This window comes from Taeniopygia guttata, chromosome 23, assembly GCF_048771995.1.
Source record: "Taeniopygia guttata chromosome 23, bTaeGut7.mat, whole genome shotgun sequence".
Classification (NCBI taxonomy): Eukaryota; Metazoa; Chordata; class Aves; order Passeriformes; family Estrildidae; genus Taeniopygia; species Taeniopygia guttata.
In genome coordinates this window covers 5,173,007-5,189,756 of record NC_133048.1, presented here as the reverse complement: position 1 = coordinate 5,189,756, position 16,750 = coordinate 5,173,007, and the positions used below count along the sequence as shown (strand labels likewise).

At 53.6% G+C, this 16,750-nt stretch overlaps 1 protein-coding gene across 1 annotated transcript; it reads left to right on the top strand.

Moving 5' to 3' along the window:
- Positions 1-4,422: 4,422 nt before the first annotated feature.
- On the top strand, positions 4,423-9,684 carry EDN2 (endothelin 2). Its single transcript, XM_030290429.4, has 5 exons — positions 4,423-4,562; positions 4,824-4,956; positions 5,995-6,114; positions 6,873-6,977; positions 7,695-9,684. The coding sequence occupies exons 1-5, from the start codon at positions 4,505-4,507 to the stop codon at positions 7,804-7,806; spliced, it is 528 nt and encodes a 175-aa protein (XP_030146289.4). The 5' UTR covers positions 4,423-4,504; the 3' UTR covers positions 7,807-9,684.
- The last annotated feature ends 7,066 nt before the right edge of the window (positions 9,685-16,750 follow it).

The window sequence follows — 16,750 nt, the reverse complement described above, 5'->3', positions numbered from 1 at the left end:
CCAAGAACAAAGCCTCTGAGGGCTGCCAAGCTCTCCCAGTCCTCCCATGGCACCAGTCCCCATCAACAGAAAGGACACAAAAGGGAATTCAAGAGCTGCCTCAGGAGAGGCCTGGATGCTGCAAATGAACTTCAGGATATTCTCCACAGAGCTGACTTTAAGCCAAAATAAGGAGAAATTGGGATCTGGAGGATGCCTTTGTATTACTCATATTGTTTAGGAGCCTTAAAAACTAATAATAATTTTTAAATTGTTGAAAATATTGTTGAAATTATTGAGAAAATTTTGTTGAAATTCCCCATCCACCGCTGTTTGTGCAGAACCATCTCCTGAGCCATCCACAGCACCTTTGGATGCTCCAGATTCACTCTGTGCCAGCTCACAGCCCCACAGAGCGGAGGAAAATGCCCCTTTGCCTTCCAAGTATCCAGACTGTGTGCTCAGTCTTTCTCACTGTGTGACACATCTCCTTCGGCCTCCCTGTGCCTCACTGTCAGCAGCAAGCTGGGATTTATTACAGCTGGTGTGCTGAGCTGGGGAGGGCAGGGGGGGCAGCGAAAATCCCAAAGGAAGCCTCACTTGACAATGTCTCTTTCCTGCACTTCCTCACAGCGGCTCCGTGGGGGATGACCAACGGTGGAAAAATGTTGCTCATGTCCCAGGACAAGAATTATGATTATTTGCTGGGCTGCCATCCACCACGGGGAATTCTGGCTCGTGACATCAGCCCATTGTTCCTGCTGGTGCCAAGAGCACGCTGGGATCCCGAGTGCTCAATGGTTAAAGGCCTTTCCTGTTTGCTCTCTCCTTGTTTCCAAACAGTGCCGCTCGCGAGGGCCGCACGGGATGTCTCCTGTCTTGGGCTGCTTTGTCCCTTTCGTCATGTCTGCCTGGAACTCCTCACAGTGACATGAACAATGTGCTCCCGCAGTCAGAAACAAAAGGGAAAAAATAACTGCAGGAGGCAAAGCCCATCTCTGGCGTTTGGGACCCCGCGCACGCCTTTGTTCCTTCTCTGGGAGCTGTGTTTGTGCAGCACAGCCCGGCCCTCCTCCAGCCCTGTTGCTTTTCTTTGTGATTTTAGTGTGGTGATAGTGCCAGGAGGGTTGGCCTTGGGAAGCTGGCTCCTGATCCTTATCAGGGGAACAGCGAGGACAGTGGCAGGAGCTGGGCAGGTTCTCCGTGCTCCAGGGGTCAAGGAGAGCCACAGCTCCCAGTGCGGGCTGGTCCTGCAGCCCACAGCCCGAGGGGATCCAATCTGTGGGTGTGGGACACCAAAATATGAGATCTAAAGGTGTTTGAGGGTGCCCAAAGATGGTGAAGGGTCAGGAGGGGCCACAGGAGGGACAGCTGAGGGCTCTTGGTGTGTGCAGCTGGAGCAGGGTACACTGAGGGCAGAGCTCAGGGACCTGCAGCTCCTCCCGAGGGGCAGCTCCATCCCTGCCCTGGGACAGGGACAGCACCAGGGCACGGCTGGAGCTGGGCCAGGGCAGGGCAGGCTGGAGCTCAGGGAAAGGTTCTTCCCCCAGAGGTGCTGGCACTGCCCAGGCTGCCCAGGGAATGGGCACGGTCCCGAGGCTGCCAGAGCCCCAGGGATGCCCAGGGTGGGGTTGGTGGGGGTCTGAGCAGGGAGAGGAACTGGACTGGATGGTCCTTGTGGGTTCCCTCCAGCTCAGGATGTTCCATGATTCAATTTGAACCAATTCAGATTCAATCTGAATCTGAATTCAACCTTGGAACCACCACAGACACCAGAGTAATCACTGAACCACAGAATCACAAAGGCTGGAAAAGACCTGAAGATCACTGAGTCCCCCCTGCTCTGTGGGATGTGTTTGGTGCTGAAGCAGCTGCTTCACCTTCTCTCTGGGCATTCTCCCTCACAAGCCCTAAAGGCAAACCAACTTTTTAAAGTATGTTTTTTTCCACAGGAACTCTTCAGCTCTGGATAAAGCTCTTAGAGCTGGGTCAGTTCAAAGCCAGTTCAGTGCCAGCCTCAGCTCATCTCTGCAGCCTTCCCACATCCCCACAAGAAACAGAGGCATTCATCCCAACCCCACATCCTTTGGGATCTTTGAAGCTCTGGTGCCAAACATCCCAAGGTGTTCTGCTCAGGTCGGTGCCTGCTCAGCACAGGAGGACTTTTCCTGGAGAAAATAAAGAAATTCATCCTCCCTTCCACCGACACAGATGAGCAGGAGGGTGTGACATTTGCTCCATTTTCGGTCTGGTGGGATTTATGGGGAATGAAGACAACAATTGAGAAATCCTCGGATGAAAGGGCTGGTTCCTGAGGTGTTTTTGCACCTGGCATGGCAGGCGGATAGCAGCAGACATCTGGGCACTTCCAGCCACTGGCAGATTGCAGACAGGTACGTGGAGCTCCAGGTGCTCCTGGAAATGTGAGCTGGGTGACAGCCCCAGCCACAAAAGGTGGAGGACATTCCTTGGACCCAGATGCCCAAATCCTGGGTTACCCTGAGACTGTGGTTCCTTGCCCGAGGCACGAGGTGTGACAGGGCTGATCCCTTCAGCAAACCAACCGCGCGGAGTGGCAGAGCCGCCGCTCCGTCCCAGCCCTCACCGGCAGCACCCCTTCAAAGACAGCGCCCTTTTTTGTATAAAATGATGTCATTTACCGGCCAGCCTTCCCTCGGGGTGAGCAAACACGGCTGCGTTGCCTTCCCCACGTCCAGGGGATCGTCTTTCAGCCCGCAGTGACCAAGATGAGGAGTGCAGGAAGGAGAGCCAAGGCAGATCTATTGTATCACTGGGCTGGCATCTGGAATGCCACACACAACTCTGACATAACTCTGAAACTTGGCACAGCTGGAATATGGGCAGTAACAGGTAATGCTGCTTTTGTGTTCCCCTGTTTTCTTTAGAATAATTGTTGCATTGGTACAGAGGTTAAACACTTCCCTCTGTTTGCTTTGTTTTATGAGCTCTGTCTTTATTTTCTTATTAATTTATCATTTGCACTCTTCCTGATTTTCTCTGCCTGACACATCCCCTACTCTGTTATTCCCATGGCGTGCCCATACATACATTTTTCATTCCCTCTGGCCTCTGTGCCCCCTCACTTCATGCCCTCTGTAAATGTCTGTGCCTCTCCTGTGCTGTTTCTTTGCTCCCGCTGGTTTTTCCCTGCACACACCCCCTTGTGTGCATTTTGCATCAGCACAGAGAGGAATTCCCACTGCTGCTTGGACCTAGGGAATGTCAAATCCTCCAGACTTTTCCTGCAGGACTGCAGTCATCACCTGTGTTACTTTCATGAGCTGCTATGAGCAGAAGCTCCGGCTCAGGAGCAGTTTTCCTCACTCTCCCTCCCTGCACTTTTCCTTATTTCCCTCTCCTTTCCCCCACGCACGTGTTCCTGTGCATGAGACCTCACTGTGGCTGCAATTGCCACCACCTTGCCCATGACAACAGGGCCATAAAAGCTGAACTGCGCATGGTAAACAAATAAAATACACTCCCTTTCCCAATAAGCTTTTGAGAACTTCTTGCAAAAGGCAAACGCGGTGATTTCACTTTTCTAAACCGCTCGCAGGATTTGCCCGAGATTTTCCATGTCTGGAGCTGCCATTCCCAGCTGGATTGGTGGTCCCAAGGAATTCAGGGTGCCTGGAAGCTGTGATCCATCCCTGGCATGGTCAGGACCCAACACTTCCCCGGAGGAATTTCCTGCTTCTGCCTGACACACCACGGGCAAGGTGAAGGGCTTTGACTCCTACTGGTGCATGCCAAGAGGTGACTGTGCTTCACATGATTCGCATCCTAAGAATGTGCAGGTAATGTCGAATGTGCAACATGGATGCTGAAGCGAAATTAGACAGTGCACGGGCAGATTTATTGCAAGAAACTTTAATTGCTCTATGTAATAAAAGCCTTAAAATCGATTTAGAGGAAAAAATAGAGGAATAGAGAGAGACAGAAAGCCAAGACTGTCATTGCAGTAACTGAGCAGCAATTTCAAGTGAGCTTATCAATTTACATTTTTACTAAAATAAAGTAAGTCAAATTAAGACATTTCAAGTGAAAACTTGGCTTTGATCTTGAATCCTGCCCAGTTGGCGCAGTTTAAAGCATCCCCCGCGGCCGGGGGCTCCCAGGGGCACACTGCCTGCAGACCCCGCTGCGCTCGCTGCCTTCACCCCCAGCCCAGCCCCGCTGGGACCCCTCGGGGCACACTCCGCACACGGTCCCGCCTCCCCGCATCCCGGCCCGGGGGACTTTTCCCACTGCCCGGCACTTTCTCCGCGGAGCCCCCCAGGCAGAGGAGCCCGCGGAGTCCCGCAGGGAGGAGCGGGGGGTCCGCGCCGCCCCACGCGAGCCCGGCGTTCCCCGGGGGCGGAGCGGCTGACGCGCCGGGCCGGGGCTATAAAGCACCTGCCGGGCGCCGGCGGCTCCAGACGCAGCGCGGCGGCTCCGCTGGAAGGGCTGGCACGGGAGGAAAACCCGGGAGAAGCCCCAAAGCCGCCAGCGCAGAGCCGCGGTCATGGGCAGCCACTCCGCCGTGCTGCTGGCGCTCGCCCTCTGCGCCCTGCTGGAAGCCGGTGAGCCCCGGGCTGGAGCGGGGCTGGGTGCCCCGGGGGTGCCCGCACGGGAGGGGGGACCCCCTGCGCCCCCTCGGCGCGGGGAGGGGCCGGGGGTGGGCGCAGCACCGCGGGCGCCGTGCGGGACCCTCGCTGCGGGGAGCCCCCAGGGCCGTGCGGGTCCCGGAGGAGCCGCAGCCCCGCCGCGCTGCCGCCGGCACCGGGACACGGCCGCGGGGCTCGGAGGGGACAGCCGGACTCATCCCTCCCTCCCTGCTGCAGGTCTGGGCCATCCCCCGCCCGAGTCGCACCTGGCGGCGCGGCCGAGGAGCAAGCGATGTTCCTGCAACAGCTGGCTGGATAAGGAATGCATCTACTTCTGTCACCTGGACATCATCTGGGTCAACACACCTGGGTGAGCAGGAGCGCGGCGCTCGGGCTGCTCTGCTATGGGCAGGGGCTGTACCTTCTGCTGGAGGAGGGTGGGAAAGGGCCCCGGTGCTCTGCAGCACCTGCTCCGAGGTGCACGGCCGGCCCAGAGAGGGACAAACTGTGCTGCTGCTGCTGCTGCTGCTGCTGCTCAGGTGTTTGTCCAGCCCCCGGGGCTCAGGGTGAAAGCACAGGGCGCTGCTTCCTCCCAGGCTCGGCTTTTCCTGAGGTTTGCACCTCTTCAACCTCACAGCGAGATGCTGTGGCTGCGAGTCAGGAAAGTTCCTCTCCCCGTAACCCTGGCTGCTGCCTGCCAGTATTGTTATTAATGAGACAGCGGTGGGCTGGCACTGCGGGCCGCGGCTGCCAAGTCCTGCCCTCAGGAATGCCGAAGGAGCTTTCCCAGCGCTTTCAGACCAATGGCCATCGCACTGGAGCACAACACATGCGCTCAGGTGTGGTTATAATCGTGCTCGCTGACATGCATTTACAACTCGCTGCTTGCTCGGGGAATAGTTGCAGTGGCTGCCAATCCTGCAGCCTCTGGAGAGGAGATTGCCATCAGAGATGGAGCAGGAGTGTGCTCGCAGCTCTGGGAGCAGGCTGCGAGCACCAGAACCTGCTCTGGCCCGAGACACGTCAGGCTGTGCGGTGTCCTGTGTGTTAAACCTGCGGGGAAGGAGAGTGCTGACACCCCAGACGTGCTGGGGCTGCTGGGCTGGGCCACCCATGGGCGCCACCAGCTCACCCAACCCTTGCACGGGCACCTGGGCTGCTGCAAGGAGAGAAAACTCCGGTTCCCAGCCAGCAGAGAGCAGCCACGGGAGGGGTGGGGTACAGAAAAAGCAGTAGGTGGGAGAGGATCTGAGTTTAAAGCTCAGGCCACAGTGACCTTTTCACCTTCTGTCTATAAATGAGATTTTTATTATCCTGGCACTGGCTTGGCTGCCTCCCAGGACCCTGGTACAAGCCTGCTGGCCAATAAAAAGCTGGTGGCATAGCTGAATTCCTTTGTTTTTCCCAGGAACACCGCTCCCTACGGCTTGGGCAGCCCGCCAAGGCGGCGCAAGAGGTCCGCGGGCAGGTGCGAGTGCTCGCACTCCAGGGACAGCATCTGTGCCACCTTCTGCCAGGGCAGGCCTGGGTAAGCGCTGGGGGTGTCCCCGGGGGCTGCTCAGGGAGGAAGGACAGGCAGGGCTCAGGAGCTGCCTGGGGATGGCTCTTGGCCAACAGCTGGGACTCTGGTGGCTTTTTTCTCCCTCCCGAGAGCCCTGGCGGTGTCACTGGGTGGTTTGGGTGTACAAGGGTCCCTTCAGCAGCTGAGAGGCAGCAGTGTCACCTCTGTCCCTGCTGCTGCTGCTGCTTCCAGGAGCCTGGGGAAGCTCTGGCTGTGCTGGTGGGAAGGGGGAGCTGGTGGGGATGGGACAAGGGAGGGCGTGGAGCTTTGGGACACCAGTGTCCCCTGCTCTGAAGGGAGAGCTGGCAGCACCCTGGGAATGGGACAAGGGAGGGCGTGGAGCTTTGGGACACCAGTGTCCCCTGCATGGCTCAGAGGGGAGCTGGGACTCCCCAAATGTGCCCTGGCCATCTGTGTTGATGGTGCATGTGGGGTGTCAGTTCAGCTCCAGCAGCGCTGCTGACGGGAGGTGAAGTTGCTGTGGGTATCTGTCATTAATTCCACAGCCAGGCAATAGTTACAATCCCCAATCATTCATTTTGCCTGTGAATAGAGGAGCTCTGGCACGAGGGAATAGCAGTCAAAGTAAGCCCTGAATAGCTCCCAAATAGCTGCAATTAACCCTTCAAAGCCGTGCATTCAGCTGTCTGTCACCGGGCCGGGCTCCCCCTGAGCTCCCCACAGCCTGGCTCTGGGTGGCTCAGGCTTCTCCTCTTGCTCCTTAGGTACCTCCAGATTCTGAAGCTCCCCGTGAGCTCTGGAGCATCAGCGAGGTCTCTGCAGAGCGGCGCCACGAGGCCTCCCCATCATGGGCTGCTGAGAGCTCTCAGGTGAGCAGGGCACCTAAACCCACTCTGATCATTCCTTAGGAGCACTCGATGTGTGGTTGTGGCCCCAGGCTGCAGTTCCCACTCAGATCTGACCTTCTGCCTCCTGCTGTCCCCTCTAAGAGAGGAGGCTTGGCTGTCTCTGCTCTCTGTGGCACTGAAGGCTCCATCTGAGCAGCCAGGGCTGCGTGTGCCCTTCCCAAACCACAGCAATGTCACACCAAACGTAATTCTTGGTTGGAGTGAGGAGTTCCTCTGATGTGGGACAGGCAGATGGGTGATGGACAGAGGAGGGAGAGGGAGATGGCATCGTGCAGGAAGATAATTTATGGGGCAGCAACTTTGGATCAAAGGACAGAGCTTTTCTCAGCCTACATCAGGGAATTGTGGGGAGAAACAACTCCAGGAGTGTAACTGAGCTAAAGGGAGGTGGCAAGTCAGTGAATTGGTGGCAATTAAATCAGAGGCAATGGGGACGCTTTCTGAAAGGCTGATTTGGGGAACCAGCACTTTGGGTCATCCTTGAATCCCGTGCCACCAAGTTGAGTTTGATGGAGCTCTGTGCCTTAACGCAGCTGCGGGCAGAAATTCCTGCTCCTCCTTCCCCATCTCCTGCCTCCCAGCAAACAGTGGTGAGGGGCAGATAAATGTCATAACATGGGGTACTGAGTAGGGGGCAGATGGGCTGGAGAGTGAGCACGGTGTCCCTTCTGTCCCCAGGGACCTCAGGGTCTCCAGCCCGCGCTCCGGCCAGCGGCAGCAGCGCTCCCGGCGGGACACACAGCCACCGGCTCTGCCTTGGGAAAAAAACATCTGGAAGAAGAAGAGATAAGAGACGGGTGCACACCAAGCTCACCAGAAGAATTTGGAGTCCTGCGGGTGCCACCAGCTCTGCTGTCGGTTGTTAGAGCTGAAGGGAAGGCCGTGAGCGGAAGGGAAGGAAAGTGGAAATCTCCGTGTTCCTGCTGCATGAACCAGCGCTCAGGGGACTGCTGCAAAGGGAAAAACTGTCTCTCCATCCAGCCAGAGAAGTGTCCTGGAGCTGAAGTGTGCCCTTTTGGATCAGGCAAGGGTCGTGCTGGAGCAGCACTGGCTGGACTGTGCCCTGGAGCCCACACATGGGGGTGAATCCCAGCCAGGGGCTCTGGCAGGGCTGGACCAGGCAGCACCGAGCCCGACACTGCCCTGGGCTGCTGAGCCTGGGCCAGCTTGGCCCATCCAGAGGGGTTTGGCTGCTCGCTGCAGCCAGGGATGAGCTGCCTCCAGCCCGTTTGCACTATTTTCTCTTGTCAGTCAGTGCCCATGGATGAGGCTCCTGTGGTGGAACAGCTCCCAGCTTGTATTAAAGTTTATTTCATCATCACCTGGAGCCAGCTGAGCAGTCAGGGGCACTCACTGGCTGAGAAATCTCTGGGGCAGATTTCCACTGAGGCCCTGGCTGTGGTTGAGGTGCAGGATCAGCTACCCCGGGGATGGCAGCAAACCCAGGTGGGGCTGGGCTTGTGCAGGAGCCCCCAGCCCCCACAGCCAGGGGAGGGTGAGCAGAGCCCTGGTGTGGGTCAGCGACCCCATCTCATCTCCTTGGACGTACCCTCAGTGAGGACTTCCAGCTCCTGAATGTGCCAGGCTTCTCCCAGCTCTGCCCCGAGGGAAGGGCTGGGGCAGGGAGGGGGGTGGTGGGCAGAGGGCACACCAAGCCTGGCTTGCTGCTTGGCTTAGGGCAGCTCTGGGTTGGGCTCTGGACAGTAAAGGAGCAGCCAGGGCCAGCAGGTCCCTGTGGGAAGGGCAGTGCAGCAGGCGAGGGGCAACCAGGTGGGAATGATGAGGAGGGAAGGAGGGGCTGGAAGAGGGGCTGGAACTGGGTGATCTCTAAGTTCCCTTCCAACCCAAACCCCTGAGATTCTGTAAGGGAGCACAGCCCTGCCTGAGCTCAGGCTCTGGTTTAAACCCACATCTGCTGGCCCAGGGGAGGGAAGGAAAAATTTGGGAAAAACACTGAGCCCAAGGCCTAGAAACCAACCTTGAACGAAAGAAACCAACCTTGCAGGCAAAAGGCAGCCCAGGGCTCCGGAGCTGTGTCACAAATGCACTTTTGTTTGCCTGGGCAGGCTGAGCCCTGCGGGAAGCCAGGGCTGTCACCGGGGCAGGGCAGGCGAAGAGCTGCTCTCCACTGCTGGGTCCCTCTGCTGCCCACGACAGGACTGCACAGGAGCTTTAGAAAGGCTGCTTCAAGTTGGTGGTGGACCAAAATCTGAATCTGTGGCTGTTGCAAATGTAGTCCCGATGGACAAGAAAAAGAATTCCTTGATTTTGCTTTAAGCCCCAGAGAGGGGAAAAATACGACCAATTGATTGTATTGTGGATGAAACAGCAGATTAATCATTTGGTCCCCAAAGCTGCAGAGAATCTGTTTTAATCTTTGACCTTCTGAAGGTTGGAGTCACTCTAAAAAACCAAAAGAAGAAAATCCTGAAAGGGTTTGTTCCAGAGGAAATTTTGCACATGGTTTAATGTGAGTAATTTAAAATAAAACTACTGCTGTAAAGTACTCTGTCAATCTCCTCGTGTGTGTAATGTCCCATCCTTGAGTGACTTACTGCACACCTGCCATATGTAGCATCCTGAAATCTGTATATTTATTTAAATCTATTGATTTTTTTAGACAGTAATGTTGAAGATATAATTTGTAATAAATAATGACAACAGTCAATGGTACTTCTTTCCTTCCTTATTTGGTGGGTGGTGGGGGAGGTGAAAGGAATCCAAATGGCCGAAAGAAATGGGAAAGGGAGTGAGAAAGGTCCTGGGCACATTTCAGTTCCAAGTGAACCCATCTAGAATCCCTCTGGCTGACTTAAACACTCAAGTTCAACACCTTCTTCCTTCCTGGCTTCCTCTGGCAGCAGGTTTGTGGATGTGGGACCAGTTTGGATCCTGGTGGTGCTTGCCCATGGTTCAGTCCAGTCCTTCCCCAGCCCTGCGGCTGTGGGGTCAGCAGGGCAGGGACAGAGCTTTAGATATGGGAAGGGATCCTATTATTATTATTATTTCTTGCTATTATTATTATCCCATCTAGAATTAATGATAAATTATTATTATAATCCCATCTAGAATCCATCCATTCCTTATCTTCAATAGATTATCCCATCTATTATTATTATCCCATCTAGATGGGATCGAATCCTACTATTATTATTATTATTATTATTATTATTATTTCAGTTCAAAAGGCATCATCTAAAGGATGTTGTGAAGATGCTGAAGGCTCAGGAGGGGCTCCAGCCTTCCCTATTCCCTGATTTTCCTGGCTGAGCTGCCTCTCCCATGGCCAAGCCTCCACCCCAGAGTCCATCAGATGTTCCTGTGACAATAAATCATTGTTCCTGGGACTTTGGTGGTAAATGTACACGATAAAAAGGACCTGGAATTACAGGTAGCAGGGGGAAAAAAGTACCTTGGAACACTGCAAATTCCCCATGTGATATGTACAATACCCACAGTGAAGTTCCCCCCTCTTCTGCCCAGCTGGACTCCAGAACAGGCCTGGAATTGTCCCTGTTTGGTTCATTCCATGGGGTCCTGCTGGGGCTGACTGCTGTGGTGTGAACGAGGGAAATGAGGATTTTCTGCAGTTCCCAGGAAAGATTTCCCCATCTCTGAGATGTCCACTGAGCCAGCCCTGGGATTTTATTTGTCCTCCTGAAGTCCCAAAGGAACCTTGGCTAGACCTTGGTCTCAGAGGGGAAATATCCCTGTTTGGGATGCTCAGAGGCTCCTGGCACCAGGAGAACCCCACATTTTGGGAGGGGGGACCACAGGAGATGCTCTCCAGCTGTTCCACAGTGTCTGGTCTTGGAGCAAAGAGGGAAAATCCAAAATAACCATAGTGCAAGGAGGAGGAGGGGGTGCTGAGAGTTTTTTGGGTCCTAAGGTCAATTAACAGAGGAAATTTTGACATAGGAATAATGGGAAATATTCCAGGGAGGTTCCTCCATATTCAGGTGGGAAACTTTGGACTCAGCAGTGGGAAGCAGAGAAAGAAATCCTGACAAGTGCCCTGATCCCAAAAGCTCAGCAGAGCTCCTTGCTGGGATGTCCTACAACGCCCCTCAGTGCCACCGAGGACTGAGGGACAACCCCAGCCTGGTGGGGCCGGGCTGATGCCAACCTCTGAGCAAAGCCTTCGGGCACAGCTTTAATTACCAGCCCTAATTAGGTAACATCTGAGGGAAGAAGGTGCTGAAGAGCATCTTAATTAGGGTGAAAAGGGATAAGAGAGGACTGTGCTTATTCTTGAGGTTATTGAATTTGCTGATAAAGATTAGCTGAAGGAGGCGTATTTTATAAATTCTCACAGGTAACAGGAAAGAGCAGAATAATAAAACTTCATTTAAGTGGAAAATCCAGGAAATTAGGCAACTTCCAAAGGTAGTTCTGAGTATAAGTGATGGAGCATCATTAATAAGATCCAGCTTTTTGCAATTCCCATCATAATGATCACCTTGTGCCCTGCATGTGACTCTCCAATTTTCAGAGATTTCTGGAAAAAAGCCCTTTCCTGATGGCCAAGAGGCAGCAAACTTCCCTCCTGCACCATGGGACAGCAATATATATATATTTTTTTTTAATGGGACTTTGTTCCCTTTTAACAATCGTTGAACTGGTTCTGCCTGGGAGAAGATGTGGTGACATAAAACAGGGTGAAGCTGAAAGAAGCAGCCCCAAACCTGTGGAGGAGACTCTGACCACCAGGAGATTTTGCAGGTAGATTTTACCACAAAAAAATGGCTTTTGGTGAGTTTGGCTTCTCATCTCAGATGGGCAGGAGGAGCTGAGGGAGAGAACTGAAATGGTCCCAGGGATCACGCAATTAAAACTGCATTAATTAGCTGTGCTGAGTAACGAAAGAGCTCCAGGTAGGCACATCCTGGATGAAACTCTCTGTCCCCCGTGCTGGGGACAGGGAGGGAGGTGCCACTGGCTCAGCCTGTGCTGGGAATTGTCATTGCTGAGTGCCTCTGGAAGCACAGCCTGGAAAACAGGGTGTGAGCGCCTTGCTGAGCATCTGTCCCTGTGAATTAGTGGGAAAACACCTCAAGGGCTGCGTTCTGAGGGGGAGAATGACAGAGCTGATCTGAGAGGCTTTCCCAGCTCTGGGATCTCCTCTTGCCTGTGATGGGGCCGCTCTGGAAGCAGCCACAACTCAGAGCCCACATAGAGGCTGGAAAATCCAGCTGGGAGTTGGGAGAGCCCCCACAGATGCTGGAAAATCCAGCTGGGAGTTGGGAGAGCCCCCACAGATGCTGGAAAATCCTCTCCCATGTCCCTCCAAAGACAGGGACGTCCCCTTGGCACATCCTTACACTCTGACCCCCTTTGCCCATTATCTGCAATATGTGGTACCCAATAAATCACCCTGAAGCTTTTTTAATTTTAATCCATGGAAATCTCCACACCTTCATTCCAGAGTGAGAGTTTAGAGTAGATTTGGGGTGGGGAATGAGCCCCTCCCCAGGGATTTGATGGCAAATCCGAGGTGCTGCTCTGTGACTTTGTTGTTAAAAGGGAATAATTCTCCCTCCAGCTCCGTGGCAGGGGGAGGAGGAGGAGGGAGCACACACGGAGCAATTAAGAAAAATGTCTTTGACCTTCAGCAACTTAATCAGTTGCCAGTGTTCTTCCTAATAGTGTGCTAATGGTTAAGTTCTTCTGGCTGCCATAAAAGTGCTATAACTGGAGGCTACAATAAAGTGCTGATCAACCCATCAAGTGAGTCAATCCAAAAGTAATATCTGTCTTTGTAATGACTGTAATAAAAGCCATGCCAAAGCCAGGAGATGACGTGAATAAGAATGCTGCTTAATTATGCTGGGCTGCTCTGCTGGGTGCTTGTGCCATACTTCCAGCCTGCTCTGGGGTGACACTGCCACCCCTGCCTGGGGGAGCCAAACCTTGTGTTTGTGTGGTCTCCAAGGACAGTCCCGAGGGTTTTGGGAAGATCCAGCCAAGCCAAGCAGAGTTTTGGTGCAGAAAAAGTGTTGAATTTGGTTTGGTGTTGAATTTGGTTTGGTGTTGAATTTGGGTTGGGGCTGTTTATTCTGACAAAATGAGGAGGGAGGCATCGCTGCGATTCCTTCTGTGAGAGGTCAGGGCTGGGAAAAGGGTTCATAAATTTTAGGTGTCCTGGTGTTAAATACAGCAGGGTAAAGGTGCCCTGTGCTGAAAAGGGATTGATGACAGGAAGCAGAAAGAGGGGAAAGCCAGGATCAGTCAGGGAGACTCTTCCAAGCACTGGGGTAGATCTGAGATGCTGGCTGGAAAATCCAACTGGGAGTTGGGAGAGCCCCCAAAGAGGCTGGAAAATCCAACTGGAAACCAGGGAGAGCCCCCACAGAGGCTAGAAAATCCAACTGGGAGTTGGAAGAGCCACCACAGAGGCTGGAAAATCCAACTGGGAGCTGAGAGAGCCACCACAGAGGCTGGAAAATCCAACTGGGAGCTGAGAGAGCCACCACAGAGGCTGGAAAATCCAATTGGGAGCTGAGAGAGTCACCACAGAGGCTGGAAAATCCAACTGGGAGTTGGGAAGTTGTTGCCTGCCATGGCAAACACCTGTCCCTGCGTGTTTGCCATGGAAGGCAGTGACCAAGCGCCCTTCAAAGGTCCCTCAGAGGCAGAGGAGCAGAGGGGCTGGTGGATCTTTCCCCGCCTGATGCCTTGTCTGGATTTTCCTGGGAGCTGGGTGTCAGGGTCTGCTGGCAAGACCCCAACAGTGTGAAATCCTTTTTTTCCCTAGCCTGGCTGCTGAAGAAAAGGTCTGGAATGTGTGAAGCTGAGTTTTCAAGGTTGTTTATTTTTTCTTATCTATAATAGTTTCTCTCTGACCTGCCAAGGTCCAGCTAGCACAGAAGCCATGGCAGTCTCCTTCCAGCCCCGGGCATCTCCCACATTATATACCCAAAATTACACGTACCATGTTTACAGTTCCCGTACCAATACCTAAAATATATGTTGGACAGTGTGTCCCTATCCTAAACCAACAGAAAAGTGTCACCATCACACCAAGGCATGGAGGGCAAGAAGAAGGAAGAAAAGGCTACGGCACGCCCAGATTTCTCCATCTTGTACCCTGAATTACATTCAACAAAACCCCAAAATTGTACTTTTCCACCCTGTGTCAATTTCCCTATTATACTACTCGAATCCTTGTGGCTTGTAATTCCTCGTACAGAGCTGGCAGCCTCTCCCATGGGCTAAAATCAAAGACACAGATGTTTTTAACTTCTTGCCAAGGTCCCTGAGCCCCCTGCCAGGGTCTCGAGGCATCCGGGGCAGCCACAGGGATGCTCTGGACTCCGACAGCTGGGGGCTCTTGGCACCCCCAGGCACTGCCCAGGGCAGGATGGAGCAAAACCCTGTCCACAAGCCAAATTTTGTCTGTGCCGCCCTTTGCACAGGCACAGGTGAATAACAGAGCAAACCACCCCTGGAGCCTGGAATCTGCCCCTGGGGGAATTGTCCTGCCGTGCAGGGAGCTGGATGGAGCGCGAAGGGACAGCAAGGATGGCTGCTGGCTTTGTGAGAAACGACCACTCACTTCAAACGTTTTAAAAGGCTTATTAAACCGTAGCAAAAATTACAGCAAAAGGACTACATAAGGAAAAACTGCAGCACTGGGAGATGCCCTCGTGGCTGCCTACCACATGCTGGTTCATCTTCACGATGGATGCTCAGTCTTTTATACCCTGGGGGTTGCATCAGCCAACTCTGACCCTTCCCAAAGTCTGTCAGTCAACTCATCTTTGCCATTTGTTGGTGGAGATTGCTTTCTTGTAATTAGATTGGAGGTCAGGTGTTGCATGCCACGCCTCCCCAGCCACAAGCTTTTCCATTCCCAACTTGCCCATGGAAGGGGCACGTGTGCTCGCCTTCTTTCTGCCTGCCCTGCACACCCCAGGCTGTCTGGTGGCAACAACAGCGGGATGGAAAAGGGGAGGATGGGGAGAACAGAGGACATCTAAACTGCAATAATATTCACGCAATATTCATCCCTTAATCATCTCATTATCCATCCATAACAGCTTCCTCCAAAACATCCCGCTGCTCTGGGATCCCTGCGGGCACAAAGGAGCAGGAACCCAGCGTGGAGCTGGGGGCAAACACGGCGCAGCCTTCAAGGAATTCCTCCCCCATCGGCAGGGAAAACAGGATGCAGGCCACATTCCTGCTCGCATAGACAAGGCTCTCCACAGCAGCACAAACACATTGCTCGGTTCCAATTAAACCCCAGCTTTATATCACCTTGCTGCTGATAAGGCTCTGATTAATGGAAGAATTGTCTTTTTATTTTTTCCCAATAAAGTCCCTGGTGTTAATTGTTTTTTCCCTCTCGCATTTCTCCTTTCAAAGGCGCTTTCGAGGAGGGCTGCTGATTGTGCTGGAAGTGGTGTGGGAACACTTAGTCTCTTCCTGGTTTTGTTTTTTGGGGCTAAGTGCTGCCACTGAGAGCAGCAGGTCCAACAGACAAATCAGCCCAGTGAAATCCTGCCCTGGTGCCTCCCAATAAACAAGTGCAGATTCATGTGTTTGTCCATGACACAGAAAGCGCCAGAACAATGATTTGGTGACTTTTGCCAGGGTTGTTTCCTCTGCACAGCCGACTTCCCTGGCGGAGCCTCAGGAGCGTAGCAACAGCTCAGCAAAACAAAAGCCAACCACGGCCAGGCTTTAGGAAAACATTATCCCGGTCCCAAGGGTGGGGCTTTGCTTTCCAGAGGAGCTGGGACCGGCCCCAGTGGCCCTGGGTGCCTCCTGAACGCCAGGAGCGTTAGCCAAGCTCCCGGGAAGAGCCGTGGATCCATGGGATGTGTGGCTGCTGCTCCATGCCCTGGGTGATGTCCATGTGTGTCACACGAGGGGCACAGGGCTGGAGTCTCCAGGCAAAAATGGGTTTTTTTAGTCACCCAAGAGCCTGTCCTCTCCAGAGTGATGGCAGGTGGGAATGGCTCCATCGGCATCTGGTGGTCCAGCCCCTGAAGGGGGGCTCCGTGTGAGCACAGAGACATGGGCAAGGGTCCCTGCTCAGTGGGACACACCTGATTGTGCCTCTGCCCTGGCGCAAGAGAGAAATCAGGTGAGAAGTCAGGTGCGAAATCAGGCCTTACACATCCTGGCTCAGGTAAAACTCAGGTGAGAAATCAGGCCTTACACATCCTGGCTCAGGTAAAAATCAGGTGAGAAATCAGGCCCTAGAGATCCTGTCTCAGGTAAAACTCAGTGAGAAACCAGGTGAGAAATCAGGCCCTAGAGATCCTGTCTCAGGTAAAATTCAGGTGAGAAATCAGGCCTTACAGATCCTGGCTCAGGTACGAACTCAGTGAGAAATCAGGTGAGAAATCAGGCCTTACAGATCCTGGCTCAGGTAAAAATCAGGTGAGAAATCAGGCCTTACAGATCCTGGATCAGGTAAAATTCAGGTGAGAAATCAGGCCTTACAGATCCTGGCTCAGGTAAAACTCAGGTGAGAAATCAGGCCTTACAGATCCTGGCTCAGGTAAAACTCAGGGGAGAAATCAGGCCCTAGAGATCCTGGCTCAGGTATGAACTCAGTGAGAAACCAGGGGAGAAATCAGGCCCTAGAGATCCTGGCTCAGGTAGGACTCAGGTAAAACCTCAGGCCCTGCAGATGCTGATTCAGGTAAGAACTGGCCCTGTAGACCCAGACTCAGTACAAACTCAGGTAAAACTCAGGCTCTGCAGACTGTCTCAGGTAAGAA

Bases quoted from the DNA above. Each gene is read 5' to 3' on its own strand.
- EDN2 (XM_030290429.4), top strand. From the start codon at position 4,505: ATGGGCAGCCACTCCGCCGTGCTGCTGGCGCTCGCCCTCTGCGCCCTG. The intron at 4,563-4,823 runs GTGAGCCCCGGG...TCCCTGCTGCAG, and splicing joins CTGCGCCCTGCTGGAAGCCG to GTCTGGGCCATCCCCCGCCC. The intron at 6,978-7,694 runs GTGAGCAGGGCA...TTCTGTCCCCAG, and splicing joins GGGCTGCTGAGAGCTCTCAG to GGACCTCAGGGTCTCCAGCC.